General features: G+C 48.4%; 2 protein-coding genes across 4 annotated transcripts in view; both read right to left on the minus strand.

Moving 5' to 3' along the window:
* PLEKHM1 (pleckstrin homology and RUN domain containing M1) overlaps positions 1 to 10,295 on the minus strand; it is a 48,760-nt gene extending 38,465 nt beyond the window's left edge. The window contains exons 1-3 of one of the 3 annotated variants that reach the window (XM_084749985.1): positions 10,206 to 10,257; positions 5,427 to 5,509; positions 1,610 to 1,696 (exon numbers count right to left, since the gene is read on the minus strand). In XM_084749985.1, coding sequence (XP_084606111.1) covers positions 1,610 to 1,654 — 45 coding nt within the window. In that variant the 5' untranslated portion in view covers positions 1,655 to 1,696; positions 5,427 to 5,509; positions 10,206 to 10,257. Of the gene's footprint in view, positions 1 to 1,609; positions 1,697 to 3,026; positions 3,046 to 5,426; positions 5,510 to 10,205 lie in introns of those variants that run through there. The other 2 variants (XM_084749984.1, XM_084749986.1) reach the window with 2 other exon arrangements.
* Positions 10,296 to 20,806: 10,511 nt separating this feature from the next.
* Positions 20,807 to 26,666, minus strand: part of LOC311579438 (uncharacterized protein) — a 39,933-nt gene continuing 34,073 nt past the window's right edge. Inside the window, exons 11-14 of the mRNA XM_084749996.1 lie at positions 22,346 to 22,395; positions 21,476 to 21,509; positions 21,255 to 21,400; positions 20,807 to 21,173 (exon numbers count right to left, since the gene is read on the minus strand). Of these exons, the coding sequence (XP_084606122.1) occupies positions 21,068 to 21,173; positions 21,255 to 21,400; positions 21,476 to 21,509; positions 22,346 to 22,395 (336 nt within the window). The 3' untranslated portion in view covers positions 20,807 to 21,067. The remainder of the gene's footprint in view (positions 21,174 to 21,254; positions 21,401 to 21,475; positions 21,510 to 22,345; positions 22,396 to 26,666) is intronic.

A 26,666-nucleotide genomic window follows, 5' to 3' on the forward strand; every position in this document is an offset into this window, starting at 1 on the left:
ATAATACCTTCTCCTTTTCTGTGGACAATATCTTTTCATCCCTCTCCCAACACTTTAAGAATACTGTTCTCTGGAGCAAAGATTTTAATCTTAGAGTTGAAATGTAAATGTTACTTTAAATATACTATTACATTATATAGAAAGCACAGACTATTTCAACTAAGTGTCTACCAGGTGCAGTCAGGGAATGCAGGGAGGACTACAAAGGCCTAGCTGAAAGCCAGCAGGGAGACAGGTAGAGCTGACCCTCTAGTGGCCAGGAGGGGGAAAGCAGCTGTCTTAGGGCTGCAGCTCCTGCTTGATAGAAGATTCTGGTAACTGGGGAGCAGTGCTGGGAGGAAAGGATTCTCTAAAGAAGCCACCACAGGATTCCACTGAACCCAAAAGCTATCTGACATACTGCCTTTCTAAGGACACAGACGCCAGGCCAGAGTGCCCAAGCAAGGCCAGGGCCAAGCACAGGAAGAGTTCAATACAAGGTTGTTGCAGGGGTTCGGGCAAACTGGGCACAAACATCTTTGCATGGAAAGTTCCTGGAAAACAGCACATGTTCAAAGACAGATGCTGCTCGTTAACCCCACTCTTCAGACAACTAGTGAGCACAGTTGCTTCAGACGAAACTAAGGGCTTGAGCAAACTGTAAAGCACTGCTGTGCAAGCATAAGAACCCACATAAAATACCGGGCATGGTGACATCCGCAGTCTCAGCACTGGGGAGGCAGAGACTGGAGAATCCCAAGGGCTTGCAGCCTGCTTCCCAGCTAGTCTAACCACATCAGAAAGCTCCAAGTTCATGAGAAACCCTGTCTCAAAAAGCAGGGCTGGGGGACGGCAGCAAGGCTCAGCCAGTTAAGGTGCTTGTTGCCAAGCCTGACCTGATTCAGTGCCCAGAACCCACTGATGAAAAGAGAAAACAGACTCCCGTAGTTTCCTCTGACTGCCACACACATGCCATAGGGTGCATGTACCAGGAACACAGACACACAGTAAGCAGGCAGGCATGTATACACACAGGTATACACACACACACACACACACACACACACACACACACACACACACTCTGATCTAGATTCTAGAAAGGTCAGGGTCATGTGGGAGCCTGGTTTTGTTGTAAATTTATCTTCACCTGAAGCCTCTCTCTGGACAGTGCTCATTTATTTCAGAACAAGAAAAGTAGATAAGAGCTGGGTGTGGTGGTGCACGCCTTTAATCCCAGCACCCAGGAGGCAGAGGCAGTGGCAGTTGGATTGCTGTGAGTTTGAGGCCAGCCTGGTCTACAAAGCAAGTCCAGGACAGCCAGGGCCACACAGAGAAACACTGTCTTGAAAAACCAAAAAAAAAAAAAAAAAAAAAAAAAAAGTGGGTGAAAGCTGGATGAAGCGATACATGCCAGCAATACTAGCACCTTGGAGGTCGAAGCAAGAAAATCAAGAGTTTAATTCTTTGTTATGAAGTGAGTTTGAGGCCAATTCTAGGCTACTACATGTGCTCTATCTAAAAAGAGAAAAAAAATTTTTTTTAAAGAGAAAGATTGATGAAATGGTGGCCCAGTGCAGCCCTTCCTACCCTTGGGATCAAAACAGGATCGACTATTTTGCCCACCTACCTGGATGGCAGCCCGAGGGTCCAGGCCATTCTCCACTGAGAGCATTTCCACTCAGGCAGCCAGCTCTCAAGGAGACTCACATGACACCTGCAGGGACAGAGGAGCCTAGATGAACATGCTGCTAACTGACACCCCCCCCAAAGCTAGATGAGCACGTTCCCAACTGAGCCCCCCAACCACAGCCTAGATGAGCATGCTCCCAACTGACCCCCCCAACCACAGCCTAGATGAGCATGCTGCCAACTGACCCCCCAACCACAGCCTAGATGAGCATGCTCCCAACTGACCCCCCAACCACAGCCTAGATGAGCATGTTCCCAATAATGACCCCCCCAACCACAGCCTAGATGAGCATGCTCCCAACTGACCCCCCAACCACAGCCTAGATGAGCATGCTCCCAACTGACCCCCCAACCACAGCCTAGATGAGCACGCTCCCAATTGACCCCCCAACCTCAGCCTAGATGAGCACGCTCCCAACTGACCCCCCCAACCACAGCCTAGATGAGCATGCTCCCAACTGAACCCCCAACCTCAGCCTAGATGAGCACGCTCCCAACTGACCCCCCCAACCACAGCCTAGATGAGCACGCTCCCAACTGACCCCCCCAACCACAGCCTAGATGAGCATGCTCCCAACTGACCCCCCAACCTCAGCCTAGATGAGCACACTGCCAACTGACCCAACCACAGCCTAGATGAGCACGCTCCCAACTGACCCCCCAACCACAGCCTAGATGAGCATGCTGCCAACTGACCTCGAGACAGACAGACAGACAGACAGACACACACACACACACACACACACACAACCACCTGGCAGGCAGCAGGCGGTCAGCCTCTGTCACTCAGGTTGCAAATGAAAGGCCTTTGAGCAGCAGAGAGGAAGAACTGAGACTGGATTTTAAGGACGGAAACAGGCCAGAGGCTCAGTCTTGGGAGGGGCAAAACCTTGTGCACCTTCAGTGGGAGGCAAGGGCTTTTCACACTAAAATCTGTGCAGACAGCCTGGACCTGGGGGGGGTAGGAATTTGCCAAGCTTCCTCAACAGGGGGTTGAAGGCCCTACTGGGTGGCACCACTGAGTGTGGGGGTTGCAAAAGACTTATCGATGGGAAAAGGTTTCTGAATTAACTCAAAAGCAATGTCTAGTTAATCTGGGCATTTCTGGCTAAGCTCGCCTGTGTTGCATCTCATGGCTTCACCTGTAGCATTGGTTCAGAGCATGCAAATCATGTATTTGCATGACACTGGAAGTCACAATACAGTCACCATGCATTGCACTGCCTGATCAACCTCAGCCTGGATTCCCTGGATTCCGGCCAGGCTCTTTTTGACAGGGACTCTTAATGTAGCCCTGGCTGTCCTGGAATTCTATGTAGACCAGGCTAGCCTCAAACTGACAGAGACCTACTCACCTCTGCCTCCTGGGCCCTGAGCCTAAAGGTGTGCATCACCACGCCCAGCTCTCAGCTCAGATTTGAGACGATTTGTAGTCTTGCAGTGTTTACTGTACAAGATTTTCTGCCTTTATAGAAACACAATGCTTTAATTATAAAGCAAAGGCTGTTAATATCTCCTTAGCATGTGAGTATGAAATCAGTCACCTTGAATTGGACTGACAAGTGCAGCCACCTCATCAGTAGGCAAATTTGTTTTGTCTTCAACAAACTGTTAAATTGTTATATATACCAAAGATCTATCTTAAAATTGATTTGCTTATGGTTTATTATTATTATTAAACATTTGATTTGTCTACCTTATACACCTACCTATTGGGTCATATAAAAATCCTCAGACAGAAGGGTTTGTCAGCGTGAGGACTTCAGAAGGCCTGCTAGGGTATGAAGGAGGGACTTTCACTGAACACCCTAAGAACTAGTGGGGATCAGGTGCTGGCCTCACAAGTCACACTCGAGCCCTGGGTCTTGTTCCTGTCCCCAACTTCTGATCCAGTCCTGGGTCTTAAGCAACCCTGCAGCCACTTGAGAAGACAGCTCTCTCTCCACACTTCTGCACTGGGCGGCAAAACTTTTAGGCTGGCTGTCACAGATACATGTCTAAATGACCAACACGGGTTCTGACATCACAATTTGCCTCTAGCCAGGCAGGACCATGGGAGCATGGGATTTTATTTCTCAGCTGCAAAGTCTGAACAGAATGTGTTCAGGGTACAAATGCTATCTGTAATTCCGATGGATGAAGCCACAAATCTATAAGCACGGAGTGCCACTGCCCACAGCCTATGTATGTATCCACAGTTGAAGATTCCAAGGGCCAGGTGCCTTCTTCCCTTGGCCCAAGCCTGAGCACTCAGTCTAGGTAGGCACATTCATATCCACACAAGCCTCTAGGGAAAGGGACTCCAGAGTGAATGTTCCGGCATCTCACTCAGTTATGGAACAGAGAAGTTGTACAACTAAAGGATGCTACACAGATCGCCCTGTTTACACTTCTCCTGTTATCACCCTATGGATGAATGCCATGTTGTTACTTTTATCTGATAAAGGAAGGACGGAAAGGAAGCTGACGCAGGCCTAGGAACAAATTTACACAATAGTGGTGTGGCTCCACCACTCAGCAATGCCAGTCCCAGCTCAGAGGAAACCCCAGACTCCTAAGTAAATGCCATCCTCAGAGCTAGACCTTGAGATGGGCTGGGAAGAGTACACTTCAGCTGCAGTTCCAAGGATCATTAGGGCCAGTCTGGCAGGCAAGGTTTACAGAACACCTTGTTCTGTGGAACGTGAGGCTGGAATAGGAGAGAAACAGGGTGGTCCTCAATGATGGGATCAAGCCCATCTCGAGCTTCTTAGATGGTGGTAAAAAAAAAAGGGCACAGGAACCAGGACCCAAGGAAAGCCTTGTACAGGGAGGCAGGTGTGTGGAGAGGCGTGGCCCTCAGAGAGATAAGCTGCCAGAAGAGCCCTTGGCTCTGACTGACGACAAACTCTGGCTTCACCCTTCCACACTGCTTCGCCTCCCCAGGGATTCCCAAGGCTTTGGGAGGCCAGCTAGACACTCTGGTTTCCAGGATGGTAGAAAAGGTGGCGTATGCTGTAGCCAAGCCCCAACTCCCCACAACCAGCTTGCCTTGGACGTTGAGTTCATTCTGCATTACCCTGTGTAGCCCGGCAGACAAGATCCAGCTGCTCAGGCTCCACAGCCCTGGCTTCCAAGCCCTCACACTTCCAGGGCCCGAGCCTCTGTCAGCCTTAGCATCACTGCTGCTCCAGACAGTCCTCAGACTCCGCTGGCTCTTCTCTCAGTCAGTGTGAATAGCACCCTAGGGCTTAGACCTCAACAATGTAAATAATGGCCTGTGTCAATTAAAGCTCCTGGAACTAATTAACTAAAAGTAATTGTCCTCATGGGGGCACTATTAATAAGGACTGTGGCCCAGTAATAGCTTTTTTAAAAAACAAACAAAAAAGCCGGCCATGGTGGCTCACACCTTTAATCCCAGCACTCAGGAGGCAGAGGCAGGCGGGTCGCTGTGAGTTCGAGGCCAGCCTGGTCTATAAAAAAAAGTGAGTCCAGGACAGCCAAGGCTACACAGAAAAACCCTGTCTTGAAAAACCAAAAAACAAAATAATAAACAAACAAACAAACCCACCCAAAACTGTGCTAAACAAAGTCCAAAGCCCAACAGATTGGGCTCATTCTTGTAGTTGCGGCACTCTGGGGAGTACACTGAGGCAGGAGGACTGCTGAGTTCAGGCCCACTCTCAGCCATATAAGGAGTTCCAGGCCAGCCTGGTTACACCTCCATCTCAAGTAACCTAACTGAGGGATGGCTTAGAATTAAGGGCACTTACTGCTCTTGCAGAAGTCTGGATTTGGTTCCCAGGGATCTCACAACAGCCTGTAACTCCAGTTTTAGGGGATCTGATGCTCTCTTCTGTCATTGCATATAGTACACACACACACACACACACACACACACACACACACACACAGAGAGAGAGAGAGAGAGAGAGAGAGAGAGAGAGAGAGAGAGGGAGAGAGAGAGACTAATTAATTAAAACAAAAGAAAACCCAAACTAAACCCCAAATAAACTGAAGCCAAGAAAGCCAGAGTGCACGGTTTCAAGCAGAGAGAAGTAACCAGCCGAAACTCAGAAAAGCCACAAAATAACTGACACTAGCTCAGGATCCCAGAACGACCATTTCACAAATCACAAAATAGATTAAAAAAATTTCAGGTTTAAGCCGGGGTGGTGGTGGCACATGCCTTTAATCCCAGCACTTGGGAGGCAGAGGCAGGTGGATCTCCTTAAGTTTGAGGCCAGCCTGGTCTACACATTAAGTTCCAGGACTGCCAGAGCTGTTACTCAGAGAAACCCTATTTTGAAAAACCAAAAAAATTCAGGTTTAGGCAGCCATTCAGAACACTTTTACTTTTTTTATTTTTTGAGTCAGAGTCTCTCCATGTAGTCCTTGCTATCCTGCTGTCTTGTAGACCAGACTGGCTCCAAATGCACAGACATCCTCCTGCCTCTGCCTCCCCAGTGCTGGAATTAAAGACATGTCCCACCACGCCTGGCACCTTTACCCTTCTTTGAAGGAAGCTAAAACATTAGTTAGTTGTGTCTAAACTATAGTCCTTCAGGGAAACAGGAACGCACGTGCTCACGGAAGTTGTTCTGACTGCTGGGTCAGTGGTCCATTGCCCGCCTGCTGGCTCAGACCTCAGATCTACCAGCATGTGGGACTGCTGGCACGTGCTATCCTCAGCCATTTCTCACAGTCACTGAGAACAAGACTTGAGGAGAGTATGGCTTTCAGGACAGCCACGCAGAAGGAGCAAGAAGCCTTGGGCAATGATACTGAGGGCTTCTAACATTACAGGGGCAGTTTAGCAGGGAGGCAGCTCTTAGCACTTAGAAAGCTCCAGCGGCCTAGCTTTGCCTCTCCCAAAGGCACTGGAGTTCCCATTCCATGCCTTTCCAGAGTGAAAAAAGTTTCTTTGATCTCATCCTCCAGTTTTGTTTAATTCTTAGAACAGTCCTGTGAGAAACAGTCATCTCTACCATGATCACTACACAGGCTCGGTAGAAGCAGGTAAAATAAACCAGAAGAAATCTAAGGTCACCTCAGTCCTTTTTTTTTTTTTTTTTTCAGCTCAAACTGTCTCGAGTCCAAAGAACTCAGAAGCTCCATTTTATCAAGAACTAAAGGAAGACACCGCCTTACTAGTCAGATTGATGGCCCCAACCAGCTGAGCCCAGGTCCTCACTGGGATACCCAAGTTTTAGAACTGCCCTTTCTTGAAGGTTCGATGTGGGGAGGATTTGCTCTAGTCATCTTATTTCATCTACACTTTGAGGAAGAAAGGAGACAAATGGTTTATACAAGGCTTGAAAGAATGGAGAGCATTCTCTCAAAACACCCTATTCATCAGTAAACGGCAAGGGCTTCTCTTCAGAAATACCTCAACAGAGCTACCACTCCGACGACCCTCTTTCCATGGCCTGCATCACACATCTGGCCGCTCTGAACAGCCCTGCCTGCACTTGTGCCATCCAGCTGCCAGACCAATGGATGAGTAATGCTGTTTCAGTTGGAAAGAATGGCAAAAGTATCTTCTGATTCAGAGTGGCAGCTGACCTCTCAGACATGTGACTGCCAAGTGAGTAAACAGAATGTCCTTCCTTCTGAAGCTGAATTTTTTTTTAACAAATAAAGATATATTTATTTATTACACATACAGTGTTCTGCCTGCATGTACACCTGCACACCAGAAGAGGGCACCAGATCTCATGATAGATGGTTGTGAGCCACCGTGTGGTTGCTAGGAATTGAACTCAGGACCTCTGTAAGAGCAGACAGTGCTCTTAACCGCTGAGCCATCTCTCCAGCCCTGATACTGCTGGAGGGTAAGAGACTAGACCAGACACTAGTTTGGATGAGGGTGTCTGTTCCCGCTGGACACATGTCCCCTCCACTTGCCTTCCATCCAGTACCTCCCATCAGTTCAAGCTGGCCTCAACGTAGAGCAGTCTTCTTACTTTCTCCTCCCTTAATGCACAGAGTATGAAGCCTGGCCAGCTATGCTTGGCTTTCATGTTTTTCCTTCAGAGCTTCATACTCAGCCAGTGCTCTGCCCCTGAGCAATATCCCCAGCCCTTGTTAGTTTTACTTTGAGACAGGGTCTTACTAGGTAGCATAAACTGACCTTGAACTCAATATGTCGCCCAGGAAAGTCTTAAACCTCCTGGGGAAGGCTTTGAACTCTCCATTCTTAGCCTCCTGGGTACGGAGGGTCACAGATGGGTACCACTGTACCTGGCTTTGCTCCTGGATTCCAACAACGTGTATGCTCTCAATGTACGGAAGCAAGAACTTGGGAAGAACCTATTCATCACTGGGTTTCTAGGGCCTAGGACACGAGTGGCACTCAAAAACCAGAAGGAAAAAACAAACAACAAACAAACAAACAAACAACAAACCCAACTCTTGAATGACTCAGTAGGTACAGGGAAGGCATACAGAACAGGCCCATCTACTTGACAGACTGTGGGGAGCTGAGGCATACTGCTGCTTTACGTGGTAGCGCTACTGTCAAACGTCTGCCGAAGAGCCAAAAGCCATTCTGAAGGCTGCACCAAAGGAAGAGGTAAGCGACGATGTGGCAGCAACGATGGTCTCTCAGGGGCCCTTCACAATTGCCAGAAGGGCTGGAAGTGTAGCTCAGTGGTAGACTACTCGCCTAACATGTACAAGGTCCTGAATTCAATCTCCAGCACTGGGGTTGGAGGGTGGGGCTGCCATCTCCCGAAGCAAGCACGTCAGAACACTGGGGAAACGTACACCAGAAAGTCCACAGGGTGCTATAAACGCTGAGCACTGGACCTTAAAGACACCCATCTGCCTCCACTACTGACAGGTAACTCTCCTTCACAGGCTCCTACAAACCCCAGTGGCTAAGACTGAGTGACCCAGGACTTTACAGCCCCTGTACCCACTTAGTCCTCCAGCCTCCCCAGGACTGTTTACGGCTTACAACATGCTTCTGATGGCCACTACGTCCCTGGCTTCAATAATGGGAAAGATTCTGCATGCAGCTATGCAGAAAGGACCACTAAGAGGTGTTAGGACTGACACATGGGCAGGAGTCTGTGGGCACAACCAACAGCGAGGCTCTCTACTGCCAGAACACCAGCCAAGAGGAAGGGCTGGTTCCCACTGCCTCGGCATGAATGAGGCGGGCGAGTGGCCACGCCTCTCACCTTCCAGGTATTTGAATGACACCGACCATTGCAACGACAGGCACACGTGATTTAATACGAAAACCATCTGTGGAGACACATCCAGGACATCAGAAAGCAGGAAAAACCTCTCCCCCAAGAATCTGGGGGTAAAAAGCTCTATACTCATTTGCGATACGAGTACACACGGGTTCTGCTGTTTAGACTGCTGGGCTATGGGCAAGGAACAGACATGGCTGCTGAGGAATAGCAGGTGAGAGTGATAGGAGGCTGTGCCTTAAGTTCTCAAAGTGAAAGAGAGCTGGATCAAGGAAGGAATTGAAAAAGTCAGGCCAGACATGGTGACTCATGCCTACAATCCCAGCGCTTAGGAGGTGCAGGCAGGGAGGATCAGGAAGCCAAGGCTAGCTCTGGCTATTTAGAGAGACCTGTCACAAAACAACCAATAACAATAACAAAAACAAAAACCCACCCCCACCCCCTAGGCCACAAAACCAAAGGAACAAAAACAGACTAAAGCCAGGAGTAGTGGCCCCACGCCTTTAATCTCAGTACTTGGGAAGGCAGAGGCAAGTGGTTCTCTGTGAGTTTGAGGCCAGCCTCGTCTACAAAGTGAGTTCTAGGACAGCTAAGGCTACACAGAGAAACCCTGTCTCGAAAAACCTAAAAAAATAAAATAACAAAAGACTGGGGAAAGGTGGTAGGAACTGAAGCAGCAGAGTTGGGGAGAATTTAGAAAAAGACTCGGGCAGCGCAGTGTCCGCAGGATCTTGCCGGAGAGAATGACTTCTATGATCAGCTAGGAAATTAGGGTAAGAATCGGTAAAAATACGATACACACAAGACCCGAGAGAAAGCCGAGATGACAGTTACCAAGAAGAAACAGGCGAGTTCAACAGGAGACCACTTTGGTAGGGGGTCAGTGGCAAAGAGACAGACCTAGGGTGTTTGGGAATGAGTGAACAGACCTCACGGCGGGGTGTCAGATGCTGCGATAAGAAATCTGAGCCAGAATGGAGGGTCGGGGGTTAGGTTCACAAGAGTTGAGGGATGAGCGTGGTGCTGGGGTAAGTGGCGGCGAAGGATGTGGCTCAGATGATCGGGTAGCAACTGGGCTAAAGAGGGGTCACGAGTGAGGCTACACTTACGCAAGACCGGCGGTTAGGGGCCCCGGCTCAAGGCTGAGGTTGGCTGCGGCGGAGATGGAGGGGACAGACCCGGTGGCCGCTGGCCGCGGTGGGAGCAGGCCCGGGCTGCGAAAGGGCCGAGGTTCCCACCCCAAGTCTCAAGGCACCCATGGGTGGCAAGTGGCTGCGAGGCTGCAGGTCCACCGCCGGTTCGCGTCACCGCCCCGCGCTTCCCTCCACGTCCAGATCCCAGACTCACCAAAGGGAGCAGGAGTAGGTGACCGTGCTGCAGGAGAAGCAACCCCTCAGAGCAGAAGCTGCGGCTCCAGAGGCACTGACAACAGGAAGCGGAGCGCGGCGTCTGACGCCATCACGTTGGCTCGGCGCTCCGGCCCCGCCCCCGGAGCGCGGAACCAATCACAGGGCCGGGAGAAGCCAAGGGGCGGGGCCAGCAGCTCTTCGTTGCTCCAGGTTGCAGGCTTTCTAAGCTTAAGAAAGGGACCTTGCGGCTGGCTCTGGCTCGGAGGATCCCTGGGTTCTGGGTAGCGCAGAGAGACTCGGCTACTGGGGCGTCCGGACCGCCTGCCTCCCACAGATCTGCGTCAGATCTAACCCTCAACCCTGTCTGTGCGACTTTGGGGCTGTGGTTTAGCCTCCTTAAGCCGAAGATGCGCTCATGTGGCACCATTAACCTGGGTGCCTCACAAGAGGCATTAGTCCGAAGAGAGTAGATCTTGGGTCCAAATGGGATCCTCAGGTCTGGTTTTCCGGAGCCAGGAAACAGTTGTTTGGACGTGTCTTATACCGCGTGATCTCCCTAAGGGCTCTCTCGGACGTGTTAGTTTAATTTGCTTGCGGTCAGTCCCTGGAGGCATGAAGCTGGGAGGCTCAGCTTAATTGCTTTTGTTCCTCTACAGGAAGTGACACCTGTTTTTCTGAATCGTGGCTAATAAAGGGCAGGGAGGGCAGTGTGAGTACTGTACCCTTGCAGACTTTGCCCCAGAGGGAGCCTAGGGTCTAAGAGCGGGCCACAGAGGTGGGAATGAGAAAGAGAAGCCTTAAGAGTACTTAGTAAATGTTCTCTTTCAGTGTCTGTGAGTTAATATGAGCTTTGCTCGTATTGATTTTAGAGGGCCTTGTTTAATTGGTGTCTTCCATCCCCTCTGGCTCTTACACTCTTTCTGCTTCTTCTTGGAGTTCCCTGAGCTCTGAGAGGAGGGATTTGATGAAGTCTTTCCATTAGGGCTCAGTGTTCCAAGGTCTTTCACTCTCTGCGGAATGTCTGGCTGTGGGTCTCTTTTTTTTGTCCCCATCTGCTGCAGGAGGAAGCTTCTCTGATAATGGTTGACCAAGCAGAATATCATTAGGAGTCACTTTATCACTACTTCCTCCTCCTCCTTCCCCCCCTCCTCTTCTTCCTCCTCCTTCCAAAAGGTTTGTTTATTTATTTAATGGATATGAGTGCTTTATACCTGGAGGCCAGAAGGAGGCACCAAATCTCATTATAGATGGTGGTGAGCCACCACGTGGTTGCTGGGAATTGAACTCAGGACCTCTGGAAGAGCAGGTTGTGCTCTGAGCCTCTGAGCCATCTCTCCAGCCCCTTCTTTCTTCTTCTTGACCAGTAATATTTAGTTTTACCCTAGGTCCCTGGGCTATCTAGTCGCTGGTTCTTGGTCACCTCAAACATTTTGGGTATGGATTCTATCTCACAAGGTGGGCCTTAAGTCAAGTCAGTTACTGGCTTGTTAACTCCCACAAGCTTTGTGCCACCCTTTCCTATTGTACCTTGCAGACAGCACGTCATTGTAGATGGAAGGGTTTGTAGCTGGCTTGCTGTTTGAGTTTCACATTTGGTAGTGTGCAAAGTACCTTCTTGTACCAAAGGCACTAGAACATGGAGGTGAGGGTTCTATCTAGGCACCGACTGAACATCTTCGTGTTCGGGGAGTTGTGTAGGTGGTTGCGTAAGTGTTGTCTGCAGCAGTGGGACCTTGCGGCCAGTTTGTGGAGAGCAACCTATAGTCCTGGTTAACAGTATGGGTTTTTAGGGGATCCCGTGAGGACCAGTTGGCTAACAATTCAATTAGATACAATCCAATTCCTGTAATGGACGCACCATTTGGTTACAAGAGGTGGCCAGTTGGGACTCTTGTCTCTAGACTTATTTGGAGTTTTCATTTAGATTGGCTTCATATGCATATATATTTTAGGAAGTTTCTCCTGTGTTAAGTTTCCATGCTACCTCTCAAATGCTCCTTAATGTTAGCTGTTTCTCTTCTTGTATTTTTCTCCCCTCCCCACTTGATCCTCCTGTTCCAGCCCCCATCCATCCATAGTCTTTTCCTAATGAGATGTATTTGTTCTCTCTAATCCCTCACTCTGTATCTACCCTCTCTGTGGTTCTACGAATTGTAGCCTGGTTATCATTGACTTAACAGCTAGTATCCATACATAACTAAATACATAGCTAATATCCACACATTTCTCTTTCTGGGCCTGGAATACCTCACTAGGATGATTTTTTTTTTTTTTTAATCAGAGCTCCATCCATTTGCCGGTAAATGTCGTGATGTCTTTTGTTTAAATAGCTGGGTAACACTCCATTGTGTAAATGTACCTCATTTTCTTTATCCAGTCTTCTGTTGAGGGACATCTAGGTATTTTCCAATGTCTAGCTATTATGAATAGAGCAGCAATGAACATGGTTGAGCACGTGTTTTTGTGGTAAGATAAAGTGTCCTTTGGGTACATGGCCAGGAGTGGTATAGCTGGATCTTGAGGCAGACAGCTGCCCATCTTCCTGAGGAGCGGTGAGCATGGCTCTACACCAGGTCCTCTTCACTTATATTATGGCTTCCAGGTTGTGGTTTTTTTTTTTTTATGGGATTTACGAGTATGCAAATGAAGTGGGTCTGTGATTCTTTCTTGTTTTGTTTTGTTGTTTTTTTGCGACAGGATTGTAGACCAGGCTGGCCTCGAACTCACAGCGATCCGCCTGTCTCTGCCTCCCTGAGTGCTGGGATTAAAGGCGTGCGCCACCCCGCCCCAGTTTAGAATTCTTTTCCTGAGGGAAACTTGATTTAGCTGGAACGGAGCCAGCTGCTACCATTTGGACTGGCCCAGGTGTTACAGGCTTGGTAGTTAGCCTGACACTATTGGGAGGTGGTAGAAATGTTAAGAAATAGTGCTTTAAGGGAGATACTTCAGTCAGTAGGTATTTAGCCTCAGAGGGGATTATGAACCGTACCTCCTCCTCCTCCTCCTCTTCTTCTTCTTTTTTAAGTTTTATTTACTTATTATTATGTATACAGTGCTTTCTCTGTATGTACATCTGCAGGCCAGAAGAGGGCACCAGATCACATTATAGATGGTTGTGAGCCACCACGTGGTTGCTGGGAATTGAACTCAGGACCTCTGGAAGAACAGCCAGTGCTCTTAACCGCTGAGCCATCTCTCCAGACTCCCCGTACCTCTTCTTTCTCTCTTTTATGTCCAGCTTTGAACAGGCTGCCTCCACTGTGGGCTCTCACCATGTCGTGCTGTCCCATTGCAGGCCCAAAAGCAACAGGGCTGGCCAACAATGGCTGAAACATCCAAAATCACACGCTGATGTAAACCTTTCCTCTTTTTTTTTTTTTTTTTACGATTTATTATGTATACAGTGCTCTGCTTACATGTAAGCCTGCAGGCCAGAAGAGGGCATCATATCACATTAGAGATGGTTGTGAGCCACCACGTGGTTGCTGGGAACTGAACTCAGGACCTCTGGAAGAGCAGACAGTGCTCTTAACCTCTGAGCCATCTCTCCAGCCCTAAACCTTTCCTCTTAAACAAGCAAACAATTAAAAAAAAAAAAGCACTACAAAAGGCCTGGAGGCCAGGGGCCATCAATTTTTTTCAAAAGGTCTGAAATGATCCAATATATTATAATCAAGACACCTTATGGCACACTCACTAACCGTCCTTTCCCTCTATCAGCCTGCACTGAACAACCCTCTGTAGGGACTGGGGAATAACTCATGAGTCACTGCCCTAGGGTGCCCTCTCTACCCACGTGGCCTGGACCTGGCAGCAGTGGCCCACTTCAGGGCTCACCACAATCCTCCTTCAGCGGTTCCCCTGAGAAGGCAGCAGGACATCCTCTGGCACAAGCCTTGCTTTTGTCTGCTAGGCGCCCCAAGGGGCCTTGAAAGGAGTGGTAGGTGTTCCTGGGCAAGCTCACTGTCTGGAGCTCTTCTTGACTAAACGAGTCACTGAGTAGATTCGAACCTTTAGACAGCCTTCCTCATATCTTTTTGGTGGGTTACAGGAGTGGTGAGACCCTGTCTCACTATGTAGCCCAGGCTGGCCTCGAACTCCCGATCTTCTGCTTCATCCTCCTGAAAGCAAGGATTGAGAATCCCATTTCAAATGAGAGGTGGAAATGTCATTAACCTGTTTAGTTCTTTTGTCCTTTCTTCTGGAATTCTCTGTGGAAGACAATAGATTCAAGATTTGGTGGCAGACACTTCTGGGCACAGATCTCAACTACGAAGGGCACAGTCTCTTCCCAGTTTATGGGAGAAGTATTGGATGAAACGAGATGACTTTCCATACGCTGGTCTATATGTCATGAGTCACACATGGGGACTGAGGGAACAGAATAAAATGTACTCAGGAATATTCCCAAGTCATTGGTGAGGCAGGGCTTTGTGCTAAGCACTGGGGGTGGGGGTGGTGAGTGGGAGGAGGGAGCGAAGAGGAAGGAGATACGGTTCTTGCCTTGTCAGGGTTTCTGACCCCAAAGAGAACTGAGTCAGAAGGCACTTCCTGTCGCTATGGGGAACCCTAGAGGAATGAGCGCAGGTTATACAGTCTCCAAACTAGGGCTCCTCGCACACCGAGAGAGAGTCCTACACCCCACTTTCCAGCACTTCCCAGCAGTCAGTCTCATTGTGGCTGGATTGTCCTTTCCTGTCCCTGGGCGTTGGGCTGGTCCTGTGGCACGTGGCTCGCTTTTGCCTGTGGCATGAAGAACAAAGCGAGCGTGTGTGTGTTAGCCGACTTCCTGAGGCTGTGTTGGTTCTCTGCTTTCAGAGAAGAGCTTCTCTTGGGTAGCCGCTGCCTCTCCAGCCTCGTGGCAGAGTCAGGGGAGGAACTGGGCTACAGGGGGTTGGAAACCAGCCAGTGTTGTGCAGTCATCGCTCACATAGTCAGCTGAAGGCCGGCATGGCTTCTTCTTCTAAGCCTTCCGTTTCAGGAATGGTTTTTCCACCGTATTTGTGGCAACAGCAAACCCATGTAGACAGTAGTTGAAGAAATAAGTGACACTTCTTTTTAGACACTTGGGTGGTTTTGTTTTTTTGGTTTTGGCAGTGATTTGAAAGAGGGCCGTGTTTTCAGGGACCTGCAGATTATCCCGCCTCCATTGTAGACAGAATAAATTAAGAATATGTCCAGGCATTTTAGCAGTCATTACATCACCGCTGGCTGGCTGGAATGACACCTTATTGGGTCTCTGACAGCCCTCCACCATGTAACTCCTTGTGGACTTCCCTACTCTTTTTTTTTTCTTTAAAGATTTATTTATTTATTTATTATGTATACAGTTTTCTGGCTACATATACACCTGTAGGCTGGAAGAGGGCATCATATCATATTACAGATGGTTGTGAGCCACCATATGGTTGCTGGGAGTTGAACTCAGGACCTTTGGAAGAGCAGGCTGTGCTCTTAACCATTGAGCCATCTCTCCAGCCCATACTTCCCTACTCTTATAGAGCCTTGAACATCCATTTCTCTACCAAAAGCTGGGTACCTTCAAGTGCAGGTGGCGTTTTCTCATCACACCTGGATGCAGAGGTGTGGTGCAGAGGGCTCCCCCAACTTCTACCTCATCCTGTGCAGGTACAGGGAACCCAGAAACCACGCTTCATGACTCCCTGACCAGAAAGATGCTGTTGGTAGTGTGTATATGTGTGAAATCCCTAAGGGGGAGAAGAGGCAGCTGGCTCTGATTCCTCCTCCGCAGCGTTGATGTGCAGTTCCAGGTGCCGGCTGGAGGTGTACGCCAGTCAGCAGCAGCCTGGGCCACCACGGGGCTGCAATGACCTTAGCAGTGTCTACAGAAGATTGCCAACTCCTTGGCTTTCTGGAAAGCAGCTGTGACAAAGGAAACAGAAAGCTAGAGAGACAGTGGTTCACCAGCTCTCCCTACCTCCAGCACCTTCAACAAAAAGCACTAACGACCAGAACAAAATTCCTTCGAGACATGGAAGTAGAAGATGGGCTGTTTTGGGGTTGGAGAGATGGCTCAGAGGTTTAAGAGCGCTGGCTGCTCTTCCAAAGGTCCTGAGTTCAATTCCCAGCAACTGCATGGTGGCTCACAACCATCTACAGTGAGATCTGGTGCCGTCTTCTGGCCTGCAGGTGAACAAGCAGGCAGAACATTGTATAAGTAATAAATAAATCTTAAAAAAAAAAAAAAAAGATGGGCTATCTTGGAGGGGAAAGAGGAGGTCTGGTGGGGAGAGGACATGACAGGGTGACAGAGGAGGGGAATATGACCCCTGTATAGCATACAAACGTCATAACAGGGGTTGGAGAGATGGCTTGGTAGCCAAAGAGCATGTGCTGCTTTTACTGAGAGCCTGAGTTCAGTTCCTGGCACTCATGCCAGGTGGCTCACAACCACCTGTGACATCATATCCAGGATGATACAGTGAAGCCCTCCTGTGGCCTCAGTGGGCACCTGCATCCGCCCATGTGCACAAACCCATACACAGCCGGTACACATCATAAACAAGAGAGTAAAGCAGAGTGTCGTAAGGAAGCCCATTCTTTCATACAATTAACTTACAGTAATAAGCAAGGACACACATTACATTAACTTCTAGTTGCTTTTTTTTTCTTTCTTTTTGATTTATTGAGACAGGGTCTCTCTGTGTAGCCTTGCCTGTCCTGGACTTGCTTTGTAGACCAGGCTGGCCTCGAACTCATAGCGATCCACCTGGCTCTGCCTCTCGAGTGCTGGGATTAAAGGTGTGGGCCACCGCCACCCGGCAGCTTCTCGTTTCTTGTCTGAGGGAATGTGCTAGCTATATCAGGAAACACATGTTTGGTACCTGCCACCCAGTTGCTGGCATAGAGCTCCTAAATTACTTGGAAAGTCATTTGTTCAAATGAGGTCATTTTAAAAAATTATTATTATTATTATTATTATTATTATTATTATTATTATTATTATTATTATTGGTTTTTTGAGACAAGGTTTCTCTGCATAGCCTTGGCTGTCCTGTACTTGCTTTGTGGACCAGGCTGGCCTCGAACTCACAGAGGTACGCTTGCTTCTGCCTCCTGAGTGCTGGGATTACAGGTGTGAGCCACCACTCTTGATGGGCTTCTGAAGGTTAGTCATTAGCAAGACCAAGGCACAATTGCATGCTTGAAATGTTCAGCCTCAGGCTGTGTGCCTTGGGGAGAGGGGAGGTGGAACAGAGGACAGGTCAGACCAGGGTATGGTGGCTCACACTGGAAGCTCCTACTCTCAGAATGCTGAGGATGCAGGATTACAGATTCTGGGACAGCCTGGGTGAATAGCAAGACCATATTTCAATAGTCACTTGGGCTTGTATAATGAAAGCTTCCATAGAGGTCCCACAGATGGGGGTCAGCGTGGTTCTGGGTTGATGTGTCCATCAGTTCCCAAACTCTACACTTCATGGGAGCCTTCCCAGCTCACCTCATCTATGTGCTCTTCACTGTTCCCCTGAATTCACTGTGAAATAGATCACCACTACCACGACCAGCAGCAGCAGCAGCAGCACCATCATCACCATCATCATCCTCATCATCATCATTACCACCACCATTATCAGCAGCAGCAGCAGCAGCATCAGTAGCAACAGCAGCAGCATCAGTAGCAACAGCAGCAGCAGTTTTCCTGGGCTCCATGAGTCATCCTAGCAAGTGGGTGGCCGTCTAGCTGATAGGATGCACTAATGACAACCTGGACTGTGACTGCCCTCTGAACCAGGCCGGCTGGTAGAGCTGAGCCCTTCTCTGAGCAGTGTGACAGTGACTCCAGTTATAACAAAAGCTCAGCTGATTCTAGGCCACCCAGCTGGTGTCCCCAGAGAACTGCAAAGTTGCTTGGTGTGTGACTCCCACAAGCCCCACCCCAGTTGGTGTCTGAAGGACTGAGAATGAATGAAGTAGCAGAGGGCACCCACTCTCTGCATATGGGTAGTTTAAAAAAATAGGTCCAGGCACACACCTTTAATCCCAGCACTCGGGAGGCAGAGGCAGGCGGATCGTTGTGAGTTCGAAGCCAGCCTGGTCTACAAATCAAGTCTAGGACAGCCAAGGCTACACAGAGAAACCTTGTCTCAAAAAACCAGGACAAAAAAAAAAAAAAAAAAAAGGCCACACATTCCATGACTCTTTTTCAAAAGATGGTGTCCAGCATCCCCATCCCTGAAACCTCAGGCTTGCGCAGTTAATGCTTTTGACCTCATGGGCAAAGGAGGGGAAATGCTTGCTTTGTCGTTTCTGTAGGTAGATTATAATGGCTACTGAAAACCTGTTTTGAGAAAATGAGTAATACAGAGTCTACTACTACAGGCTACAGTGTGGAAAGCTGTCCTCTGGACATGACATGTCAGTTGCCTCTTGAACTCTCAGCAGCTCCCTCCCTGGGGATTTACCAGCAGTTAACAGTAACTAAGGGCCTCTAGAAGCCTTGCCCTTCCCTGTGCTTTAGAGACAGTTTAACAGTTCTTAGTGGGTGGGGCTCCTGAGGCCCTGCCCACTCCTGAGGCTCTGTGTGTGTGTGTGTGTATGTGTGTATGTGTGTGTGTGTGTGTGTGTGTGTGTGTGTGAGAGAGAGAGAGAGAGAGAGAGAGAGAGAGAAAAGAGAGAGGTTGCTCTCCCTGTCAGCAGGCAGTGTAACAGGCAGTGTAGTCATGAAAAGCTCCACCTGTGCCCTTTGAACCTCTTCAGCTGGTAATGGTGGGCATGGTAAAAGCACGTGGTGGATGGCCTGCCCCATCCTCTCTTGCGACCTAGGAGGATGGCTATAGAAAAGAGGTAGCATGATCAACTGGACCGTGCGTGCGTGCGTGTGTGTGTGTGTGTGTGTCTGTTGTGTGTGAGAGAATGTGTGTGTGTGTGTGTGTGTGTGTGTGTGTGAGTGAGAGAGAGAGAGAAGAGAGAGGAGAGAGAGAGAGAAGAGAGAGAGGAGAGAGAGAGAGAGAGAGAGAGAGAGAGAGAGAGAGAGAGAGAGAGAGAGAGAGAATGTGTGTGTGTGTAAATACCAGCCCAGGTCACGCCTGTGCCTGCTGCTATACGGCAGACCTCGAAACCTGGGTGCCTAAGGATGCCTTCTATGCACTTACTCCGAGTGGGTACCTAGGCTGAGTGCAGCAGGAGGGAGGTAGGGAGCTTCCAGCTCTGGCCTTGGATGCCTGCCCCCTTCCCATGGCTGTGGGCTAGGGATGGGGATGCAGCCGGATGAACAATGAGTAGTGCCGAGCAGCTGTGTGAAAAAGGCCTGGTCCAGGCTTTGGGAGGCCCAGGAATAAAGGCTCCTCTGTCCCTGCTTCCTTGTTAGTTCCTCTTCGTTTCCAACACTATTATCAAGGTCTGTACCCCTGGCCTTCAAGGATAGGATTGGGGCTGGCTTGTGTGTGTGGGGGGGATGTTTCTGTCCCTGTGATAATATTATAATTAAACTGCCCAGCGCTGTGCCTGGCCCATCACTGGTCTGGATGCTGACTGTCAGCAGCAGGGCTTTCTACATCCCCACATCCCTGTTCACTGCAGCAGGGAAAGGTATTGGTTGAGGGGATTTGGACTGTAAAGGTCTGATTGCTTATTAGGTTGTATGGTATAGGGTGCTTGAGCAGGCTGCATTCCGCTTACATTTCAAGTCCTGTTCTCCTAGCGTCTTTTGACCAAGGTATCTCTATGTACCTCACTGTATGACCCAGACTGACCTTGAAGTTATAGGAAGCATCCTACCTGGACCTCCTGGACCTCCTACATACTGAGTACAGGCTTGCCCAACCACACCTAGCAGATGACAGTTTGAAATAATGCTGCTATGGTAGTGTTGGGTTAAATGGCATAAAATGAGCCGGCTGTGGCGAACACCTGTAATCCCAGCCCTTGGGAGGTAGAGGCAAGCAGACTACTGTGACTTTGAGGCCAAGCCTGCTCTACAAAGAGAACCCAGGACATCCAGGGCTGTTACACAGACAGACCTTGTCTTGAAAAGTCAGACAGGCAAACAAACAAACAAGGCATAGGATGTAAAGGGCTGAACCCAGGGCTTGGCACCGGGCCCCTATCTATATACACTCCTGATGCTCCTCCTTTAAGTTATCTCAATGATATCACCACGTGGAGAAACGCCGATGTCCATGCTCAGGAAGGAGCTTTGGAGATGCCTCCTGCGCAGTCAGCTAACAGACCAGCCAGATAAGGACTAGAGGGCCACTCGCTCTCCTTGGAACCATAACCGGCCACACAGGGCCGTGGTTCCCTAGGCAGACAGCTTCTCTGGGGACCAAAGCTGTTGTCCTCTGTGACTGGCATCAGTTTTTGTATCACCAGGATGGGCAGTGTTCTTGTGATCAGCAGGCACATTCTCAGTTTTTAAATAATCTTTGTGTGTGTGTGTGTGTGTGTGTGTGTGTGTGTAAGAGAGAGAGAGAGACAGAGATAGAGAAAGAGACAGAGACAGAGACAGAGAGACTAGGTTCACTTAGGCCATAGGTGGGAGTCAAACGACAATATTTGGCTTTGGCCTACCACCTTACTGAGACAGAGTCTCTCTTATTTGTCGTTTGGCCTTGTAACTCCATGTTAGATGTCATTCTCCTGTCGTCATCTCCTGTGTTGCTATAGGAGTTCTTCAATTACATATGCTTGCTATCCCACGATTTTTTATTTTTATTTTTATTTTGACAGGTTCTGGATCAAACTCAGGCCACAAGGCTTGCACGGCTACTGCTTTCATGTGATGAGCCGTCTTACTGGCCCACACTCTCAATGGGTGTGCATCAGTTTCCATTTGCTTGAGCATAAAAGCCTTTGACACATATCTACAAAAAATAATTTATTATAAACGATAGCGGATCATTCTGTGCCTTCAGCGTCCTCAGCTGCTTCGCTCTCTTCTGCTTCAGTGGCCGACCCTTTCTGGGCTGGTGCTGCCGCCTCGACCACTTCCTTCTTGGCCTCCCTGGAAGAAGAACAATGCCAAGGCGGTCAAGCTTTGACCTGAGCAACTTGCCTTTAGCTCCTTATCGAGATAGACATTTACCCTGGTATCTCTTTATTGAAAATCTCCTCGTCCCCTGAGGACTCCTTGTCCTGTAGGTCCTGAGCCATGTTTTTCTTACGTGTGTCGTGCAGAGGCCTGTACATATCCCTAAGCCACAGTGGCCACTTTAGCCAGAAAAATCCTTCCTAGGAAACAGAAGGGGGGACATCAGTTCTGCTCACCTTGCCGCCTCCAGCCACAGCACTCAGTCTCAAGCTTACCTGACTCTCACCGTCCTTAGAGAATTTCTTATCCCTTGGAAAAAAAACACATAAAGAAAACAGTTAGTGATTGTATCCTGTGTGTGTGTGTGTGTGTGTGTGTGTGTGTGTGTGTGTGTGTCCTGGGGGACATCTTGGCTCTCCCCATAACAAAAATCACCCGGCACTGGGACTTGAGAACAGTTCCATGCATGTGTGGCTTCTAGGAACTTTCTGTTTGTTCTAAGGCCCCACAACGCCTCTGGGGAGCTCTCTGTCTATGGTTTGTCCTGGGGTGTAGCCAAAGCCCCAGCATGACTGGAGCCTCCCTCATCCCCCTGAAGAAACCACCCTGGGCAGGAGCATTTGCTGTCCAGAGCCTTTCCCACCTGTGCCCTCCAGGCCAACTGTCACAGATTTTTCTGAGGTGGGGGGAGGGGGGGTGCTCCTGTTTGCCTAGCAATTTTATCCTCCAAGTGCAAAGTCGGGGCCACAGCACAGTCAGAAACTCACAGACTTTCACCCTGCAGACTGCCGCTGATGAGCGAGAGAGCCGTGAGAAGTTTAAAGGTTACGGCTAGCTGCGTATGGTGGATGATACCCAATTCTAGTACTTGGGAGGCTGAGACAGGAGTTTGAGGCCAGCTTCGGCTACGTAGGAGTTCTTGATGTTACCATCAGCAGGGCAGGCACAGCCCAACCTTCTTTCCTTAAAGGAAGAGTGGTGATGGAGGCCTCCTTGCTAGGCCTCTTTGGGGAGCGAGGGAAGACGCCAGGAGAACACATTCTTCCTGAGTGTCCCCACTGGAACATGAGGGGATTAATAGATGAGGCCCACCCGCCCTGCCAGCTCTCAGGTTCGTCTGGAACGATTGCCAATGGCGTACTTACTCTGTGGACCCTCCTTCATCTCCGTCTCTTGCTGCTCTGTGAGAATAAATCTGTTTTGGAAGAAAGCATAGTTATGATTCTCTTAGTGACGCCTGTCTCCAGGTTTCTATTCATCGCTCTTACTTATTTGACGCCTACTCTGCTGTTACTCTCTTCCGTGACACCTGGCTGAGGGCTCCCATGCAGCTGGTGCTTAGCACAGTGCATGGGCTGTTTTACATAGACTTCAACAAGTCCTAGTAAAAACTCCTAAAGGTCAAAGTAAGAAATCTCTTCAACTTCATCAAAGGATCTCCCAGAGAACCCAGGCAGAATGCCTCTTGCGGGGGGTAGGGGTGGGGGTTGTCCTGGAACATGATGAGGAGAATAAAGGAGCAAAATTATTATATTTGTATTTGAAACAACAGCCAGCCAGAAGTCCAAGGCAGTCAACTACCATTTCACTAGCGTATGAGGATTCGATACTGTTGGCTAGTCACAGAATAGAAAAGATCGACAAAACCAGTGGGTTTCTCATGTGTCCCCACTACATAGTAGAAACTGCAAGATCCATTCTCGACAGCCATGGAAGTGGGCAGAGTGCCTCAGAATAAAAGTGACTTAAAATGAGTTAACTTCTCTAATTAAAACTGTAGTTCTTCTGTAGAACATTAAGAGAAACAACAAGCCAGCCTTAGGCCACAGAGTGAATTTCTGTTTCAAAAACAAACAAAAAACTAAAAAAGCAACCAACGCTTAGGGATGGATCTCGGGTGGGGGTGGGGGGTGGAGTGCTTTCACAAGGTCTGGGTTTCATCCCAAAGAGAAGAGGAGGGAGAAGGAAGAGACGAGGAGGCGGTGGCAGTGATAAACGTGAGGCATATTGTAAAGCTGTCAACTGCCAAATAAAGTAGGACTGTAAATACTATGTCATTTTATTAAATCTAATCTAGTCCTCACTTTCACGTGTGTGCTGTGTGTTTGTATGTGGTGGATGCATGTGTGTGGGTGCACGCGCTTGTGTGTCAATGCTTATGGAGGGCTGAGGTTGACGTCGGATATCTAGGTAGCTCTTCCATCTCAGTCACTGACTCGGTTAGCCAAACCCAGAGCTCGCTGACAGAACTAGCCTCACTTTCCAGCTCATTCTTGGGAAATCCCATTTCTGCCTCCGGGAGTGGGAATCACGAGTGGCTGTCATGCCACCGTGGCTGCCTGATAACTTCCTGGCTCCTGAGAATTGTAGCTAAAGTCTGGTCCTTCATGTCTGTGTGGGAAGTCCTTTAGCTACTGAGCAATCTCCTTCTTTCTCCCCACCCTGCCCCTTTTAAAAAACAAAACAAAACAAGACCAGCTACCATTTGGTCAGGAACTTTAAGAATAGCTGCACAGTGTTTGCAGATTGGAGACCAGTAGCTTGCCCTACCAAAATGACAACATGAGTTCTTCAGCAGCTGGAAATTCAGTTAGTGTCCAAGAGCAACTATGATCTAGCAATGTGACTCTTGTTCTGCCACAGGGGCAATGGCAGGATCAAGGTCTAGACAAAGACGGTATCTTAGACCAGTGAAGAAAGCGAATCATTCAGGATCAAAGACCTCAACATAAAACCAGAAACACTAAATCTATTAGAAGGGAAAGTGGGAGTCAGCCTTGAACTCATTGGCACAGGAGACAACTTCCTCAACAGAACACCAACAGCTCAGGCCCTAAGATCAACAATTAATAAATGGGACCCCACAAAACTGAAAAGCTTCTGTAAGGCAAAGGATACCGTCAACAGAACAAAATGACAGCCTACAGATTAGGAAAGGTCTACATCTGACAAAGGGCTAATATCCAAAATATGTGAAGAATTGGAGAAAGTAAACACCAATAAACCAAATAATCTAATTTTAAAAATGGAGTACAGAGCTAAACAGGAATTCTCAACAGAGGAATATCAAATGGCCAAGAAGCACTTAAAGAAATGCTCAAGATCCTTGGTCTTCAGGGAAATGCAAATCAAAATGATTCTGAGACTCTATCTTACACCTTTCAGAATGGTTAAGATCAAAAACTCAAGCGACAGCACATGCTGGTGAGAATATGGAGAAAGGGGAACACTCCTCCATTGCTGGTGGGAGTGCAAACTTGTACAACCACTTTGGAAATCAATCTGGCTCTTTCTCAGAAAACTGGAAGTATCTCTACCCCAAGACCCAGCTTTATCACTTCTGTGCATATACTCAAAAGATGCTCCATCATATTATAAAGATATTTGCTCAACTATGTTCATAGCAGCTTTACTTGTAACAGCTGAAAACTGGAGACAACCTAGATGTCCCTTAACCCAAGAATGGATAAAGAAAATATGGTTCATTTACACAATGGAATACTACTCAGCTATTAAAAGCAAGGAAATCTTGAAATTTGCAGGCAAATGGATGGAACTAGAAAAGGATTATCCTGAGCGAGGTAATCCAGACCCAGAAAGACGCACATGGTATGTACTCACTTATAAGCGGATATTAGCCATATATTACAGAATAACCATACTACATACAAATCACAGACTCAAAGAAGCTAAGCAACAAGGACGGCCCAAGGGAGGTCCTCCTTGAATCTCACTCAGATGGGGAAATAGAACAGCCAGTGGAAGAGGAAGTAGAGAGGCAGCTAGAGACCTGCATCAGGGTAGGCTACAAGGAGGATATGGGGATGTCTTTGCCTGAGCCTCCTAGGAGCAGGGGACACAAGACTGAGGAGGAGGCCACCTTCTAGCAAGGCAGGACCTATAGTGGTGGGAAGGGAACACCAATCCACCTACCAAACCTTCAATCCAAAAGTTACTCTACCCACAAGATGTGCAGAGATAAAGATGAGCAGAGTCTGAGGGAATGACCAACCAATGCCTGGCTCAACCTGAGACCCACCCAGTGGGAGAGAGCCAATCTGACACCATCTACTATGTTTACAGACAGGAGCGGAACTTAACCATTTTCTGAGAGACCCTCCCCACCGAGCAGCTGATCAAGTCAGATGCTGAGACTCACAGTCAAGCATTAGGCAGAGCTCTGGGAGTTCTGTGGAAGAGTGGGAGGAAAGGATAGAAGGACCCAGAGGGGACAAGAAAGCTGCAAGAAGACCAATAGAGTCAACTAACCTAGACCCATGGGGGCACACAGAGATGGAAGCACCAACCAAAGAGCATGCACGGACTGGGCCTAGGCCCCCTACACATATGTAACTGATGGATAGGTTGATCTTCACCTGGGTCCCCTAAAAGTTGAGCAGGTGCAGTCTAAGACATGGACTATTGACTGCTTTTGATCATGTCACCCTAACTAGGCTGCCACGCCTGGCCTCAGTGGATGAGGACAAGCTCAGTCCTGATGTGACTTGATGTGCTGGGGTTGGTACAGGGGTGGGGGGTCCCCTTTTCTGAGGACAAGGGGGAAGAGGGATAGGAAGAAGAGAATGGGAGGGAGGAGCCAGGAGAGGAGGAGGGAGGGGGCTACAATCAGAATATAAATTGAATATATAAATTAAAAATAAATATGCAAAAATTGTTTAAAATATAGATATTCTTGTTGAGGAGGGATATTCACCGACTTAACCATACCAAAACAATGAAATAAATTCTAGACTGATTAAAAAATATAAATAAGAGTCTGGAGAGATGGCTCAGCAGAACTGGCTGCCCTTCCAGAGGACCTAGACTCAATTCCCAGCACCTACATGCAGGCTGAAAACTGTGACTCCAGTTCCAGGCATGAACATGGTGCACAGACATACATGCAGGCAAAATAACTACTATACATATACATATACACATACGTATACATACATACATATACACATATGTATATATCTGCTGGGCTATTGGATGTGGTAGCACATGCCTGTGATTCTAAAGCAGGAAGATCAGGAGTTGAAGGCCAGCCTAGGTCATATAGTGAGTTTCAGGCTAACCTAAGCTACATGAGACCTTGTCGGAAAAAAAAAAATCAAGAGAAACATGTACAAATGACAAAATGGTGTTAGGAACCTGCTAGAAAACAGCAGTAGAAAGTGCCCAGATCCCTGAGGTGGCAAATCCTCCAGGAGCATAACCCTTAAGGGAGGAGGCACAGACTGGCAGACTGTTGACAGAGACACTCAACTGTGAGAGCTGGTGGCTGACAGTGGTGCTGTAGAGATAGGGAGCCCCAGAACTTCAGGATTTGGGGAGTTGTTACCCATGTTGGAATAGCATTTCTGATGATGCAGCTCTTTTTGAGTTATATACTTGCTTGTTGTAACTCTTCCTTCACCCACACTCCTGCTAGTAACCACAATAAATACTCTTTTGGCTTACCAT

This window comes from Acomys minous (assembly GCF_964271855.1).
Source record: "Acomys minous genome assembly, chromosome: 12".
In the NCBI taxonomy this organism is placed as follows: domain Eukaryota; kingdom Metazoa; phylum Chordata; class Mammalia; order Rodentia; family Muridae; genus Acomys; species Acomys minous.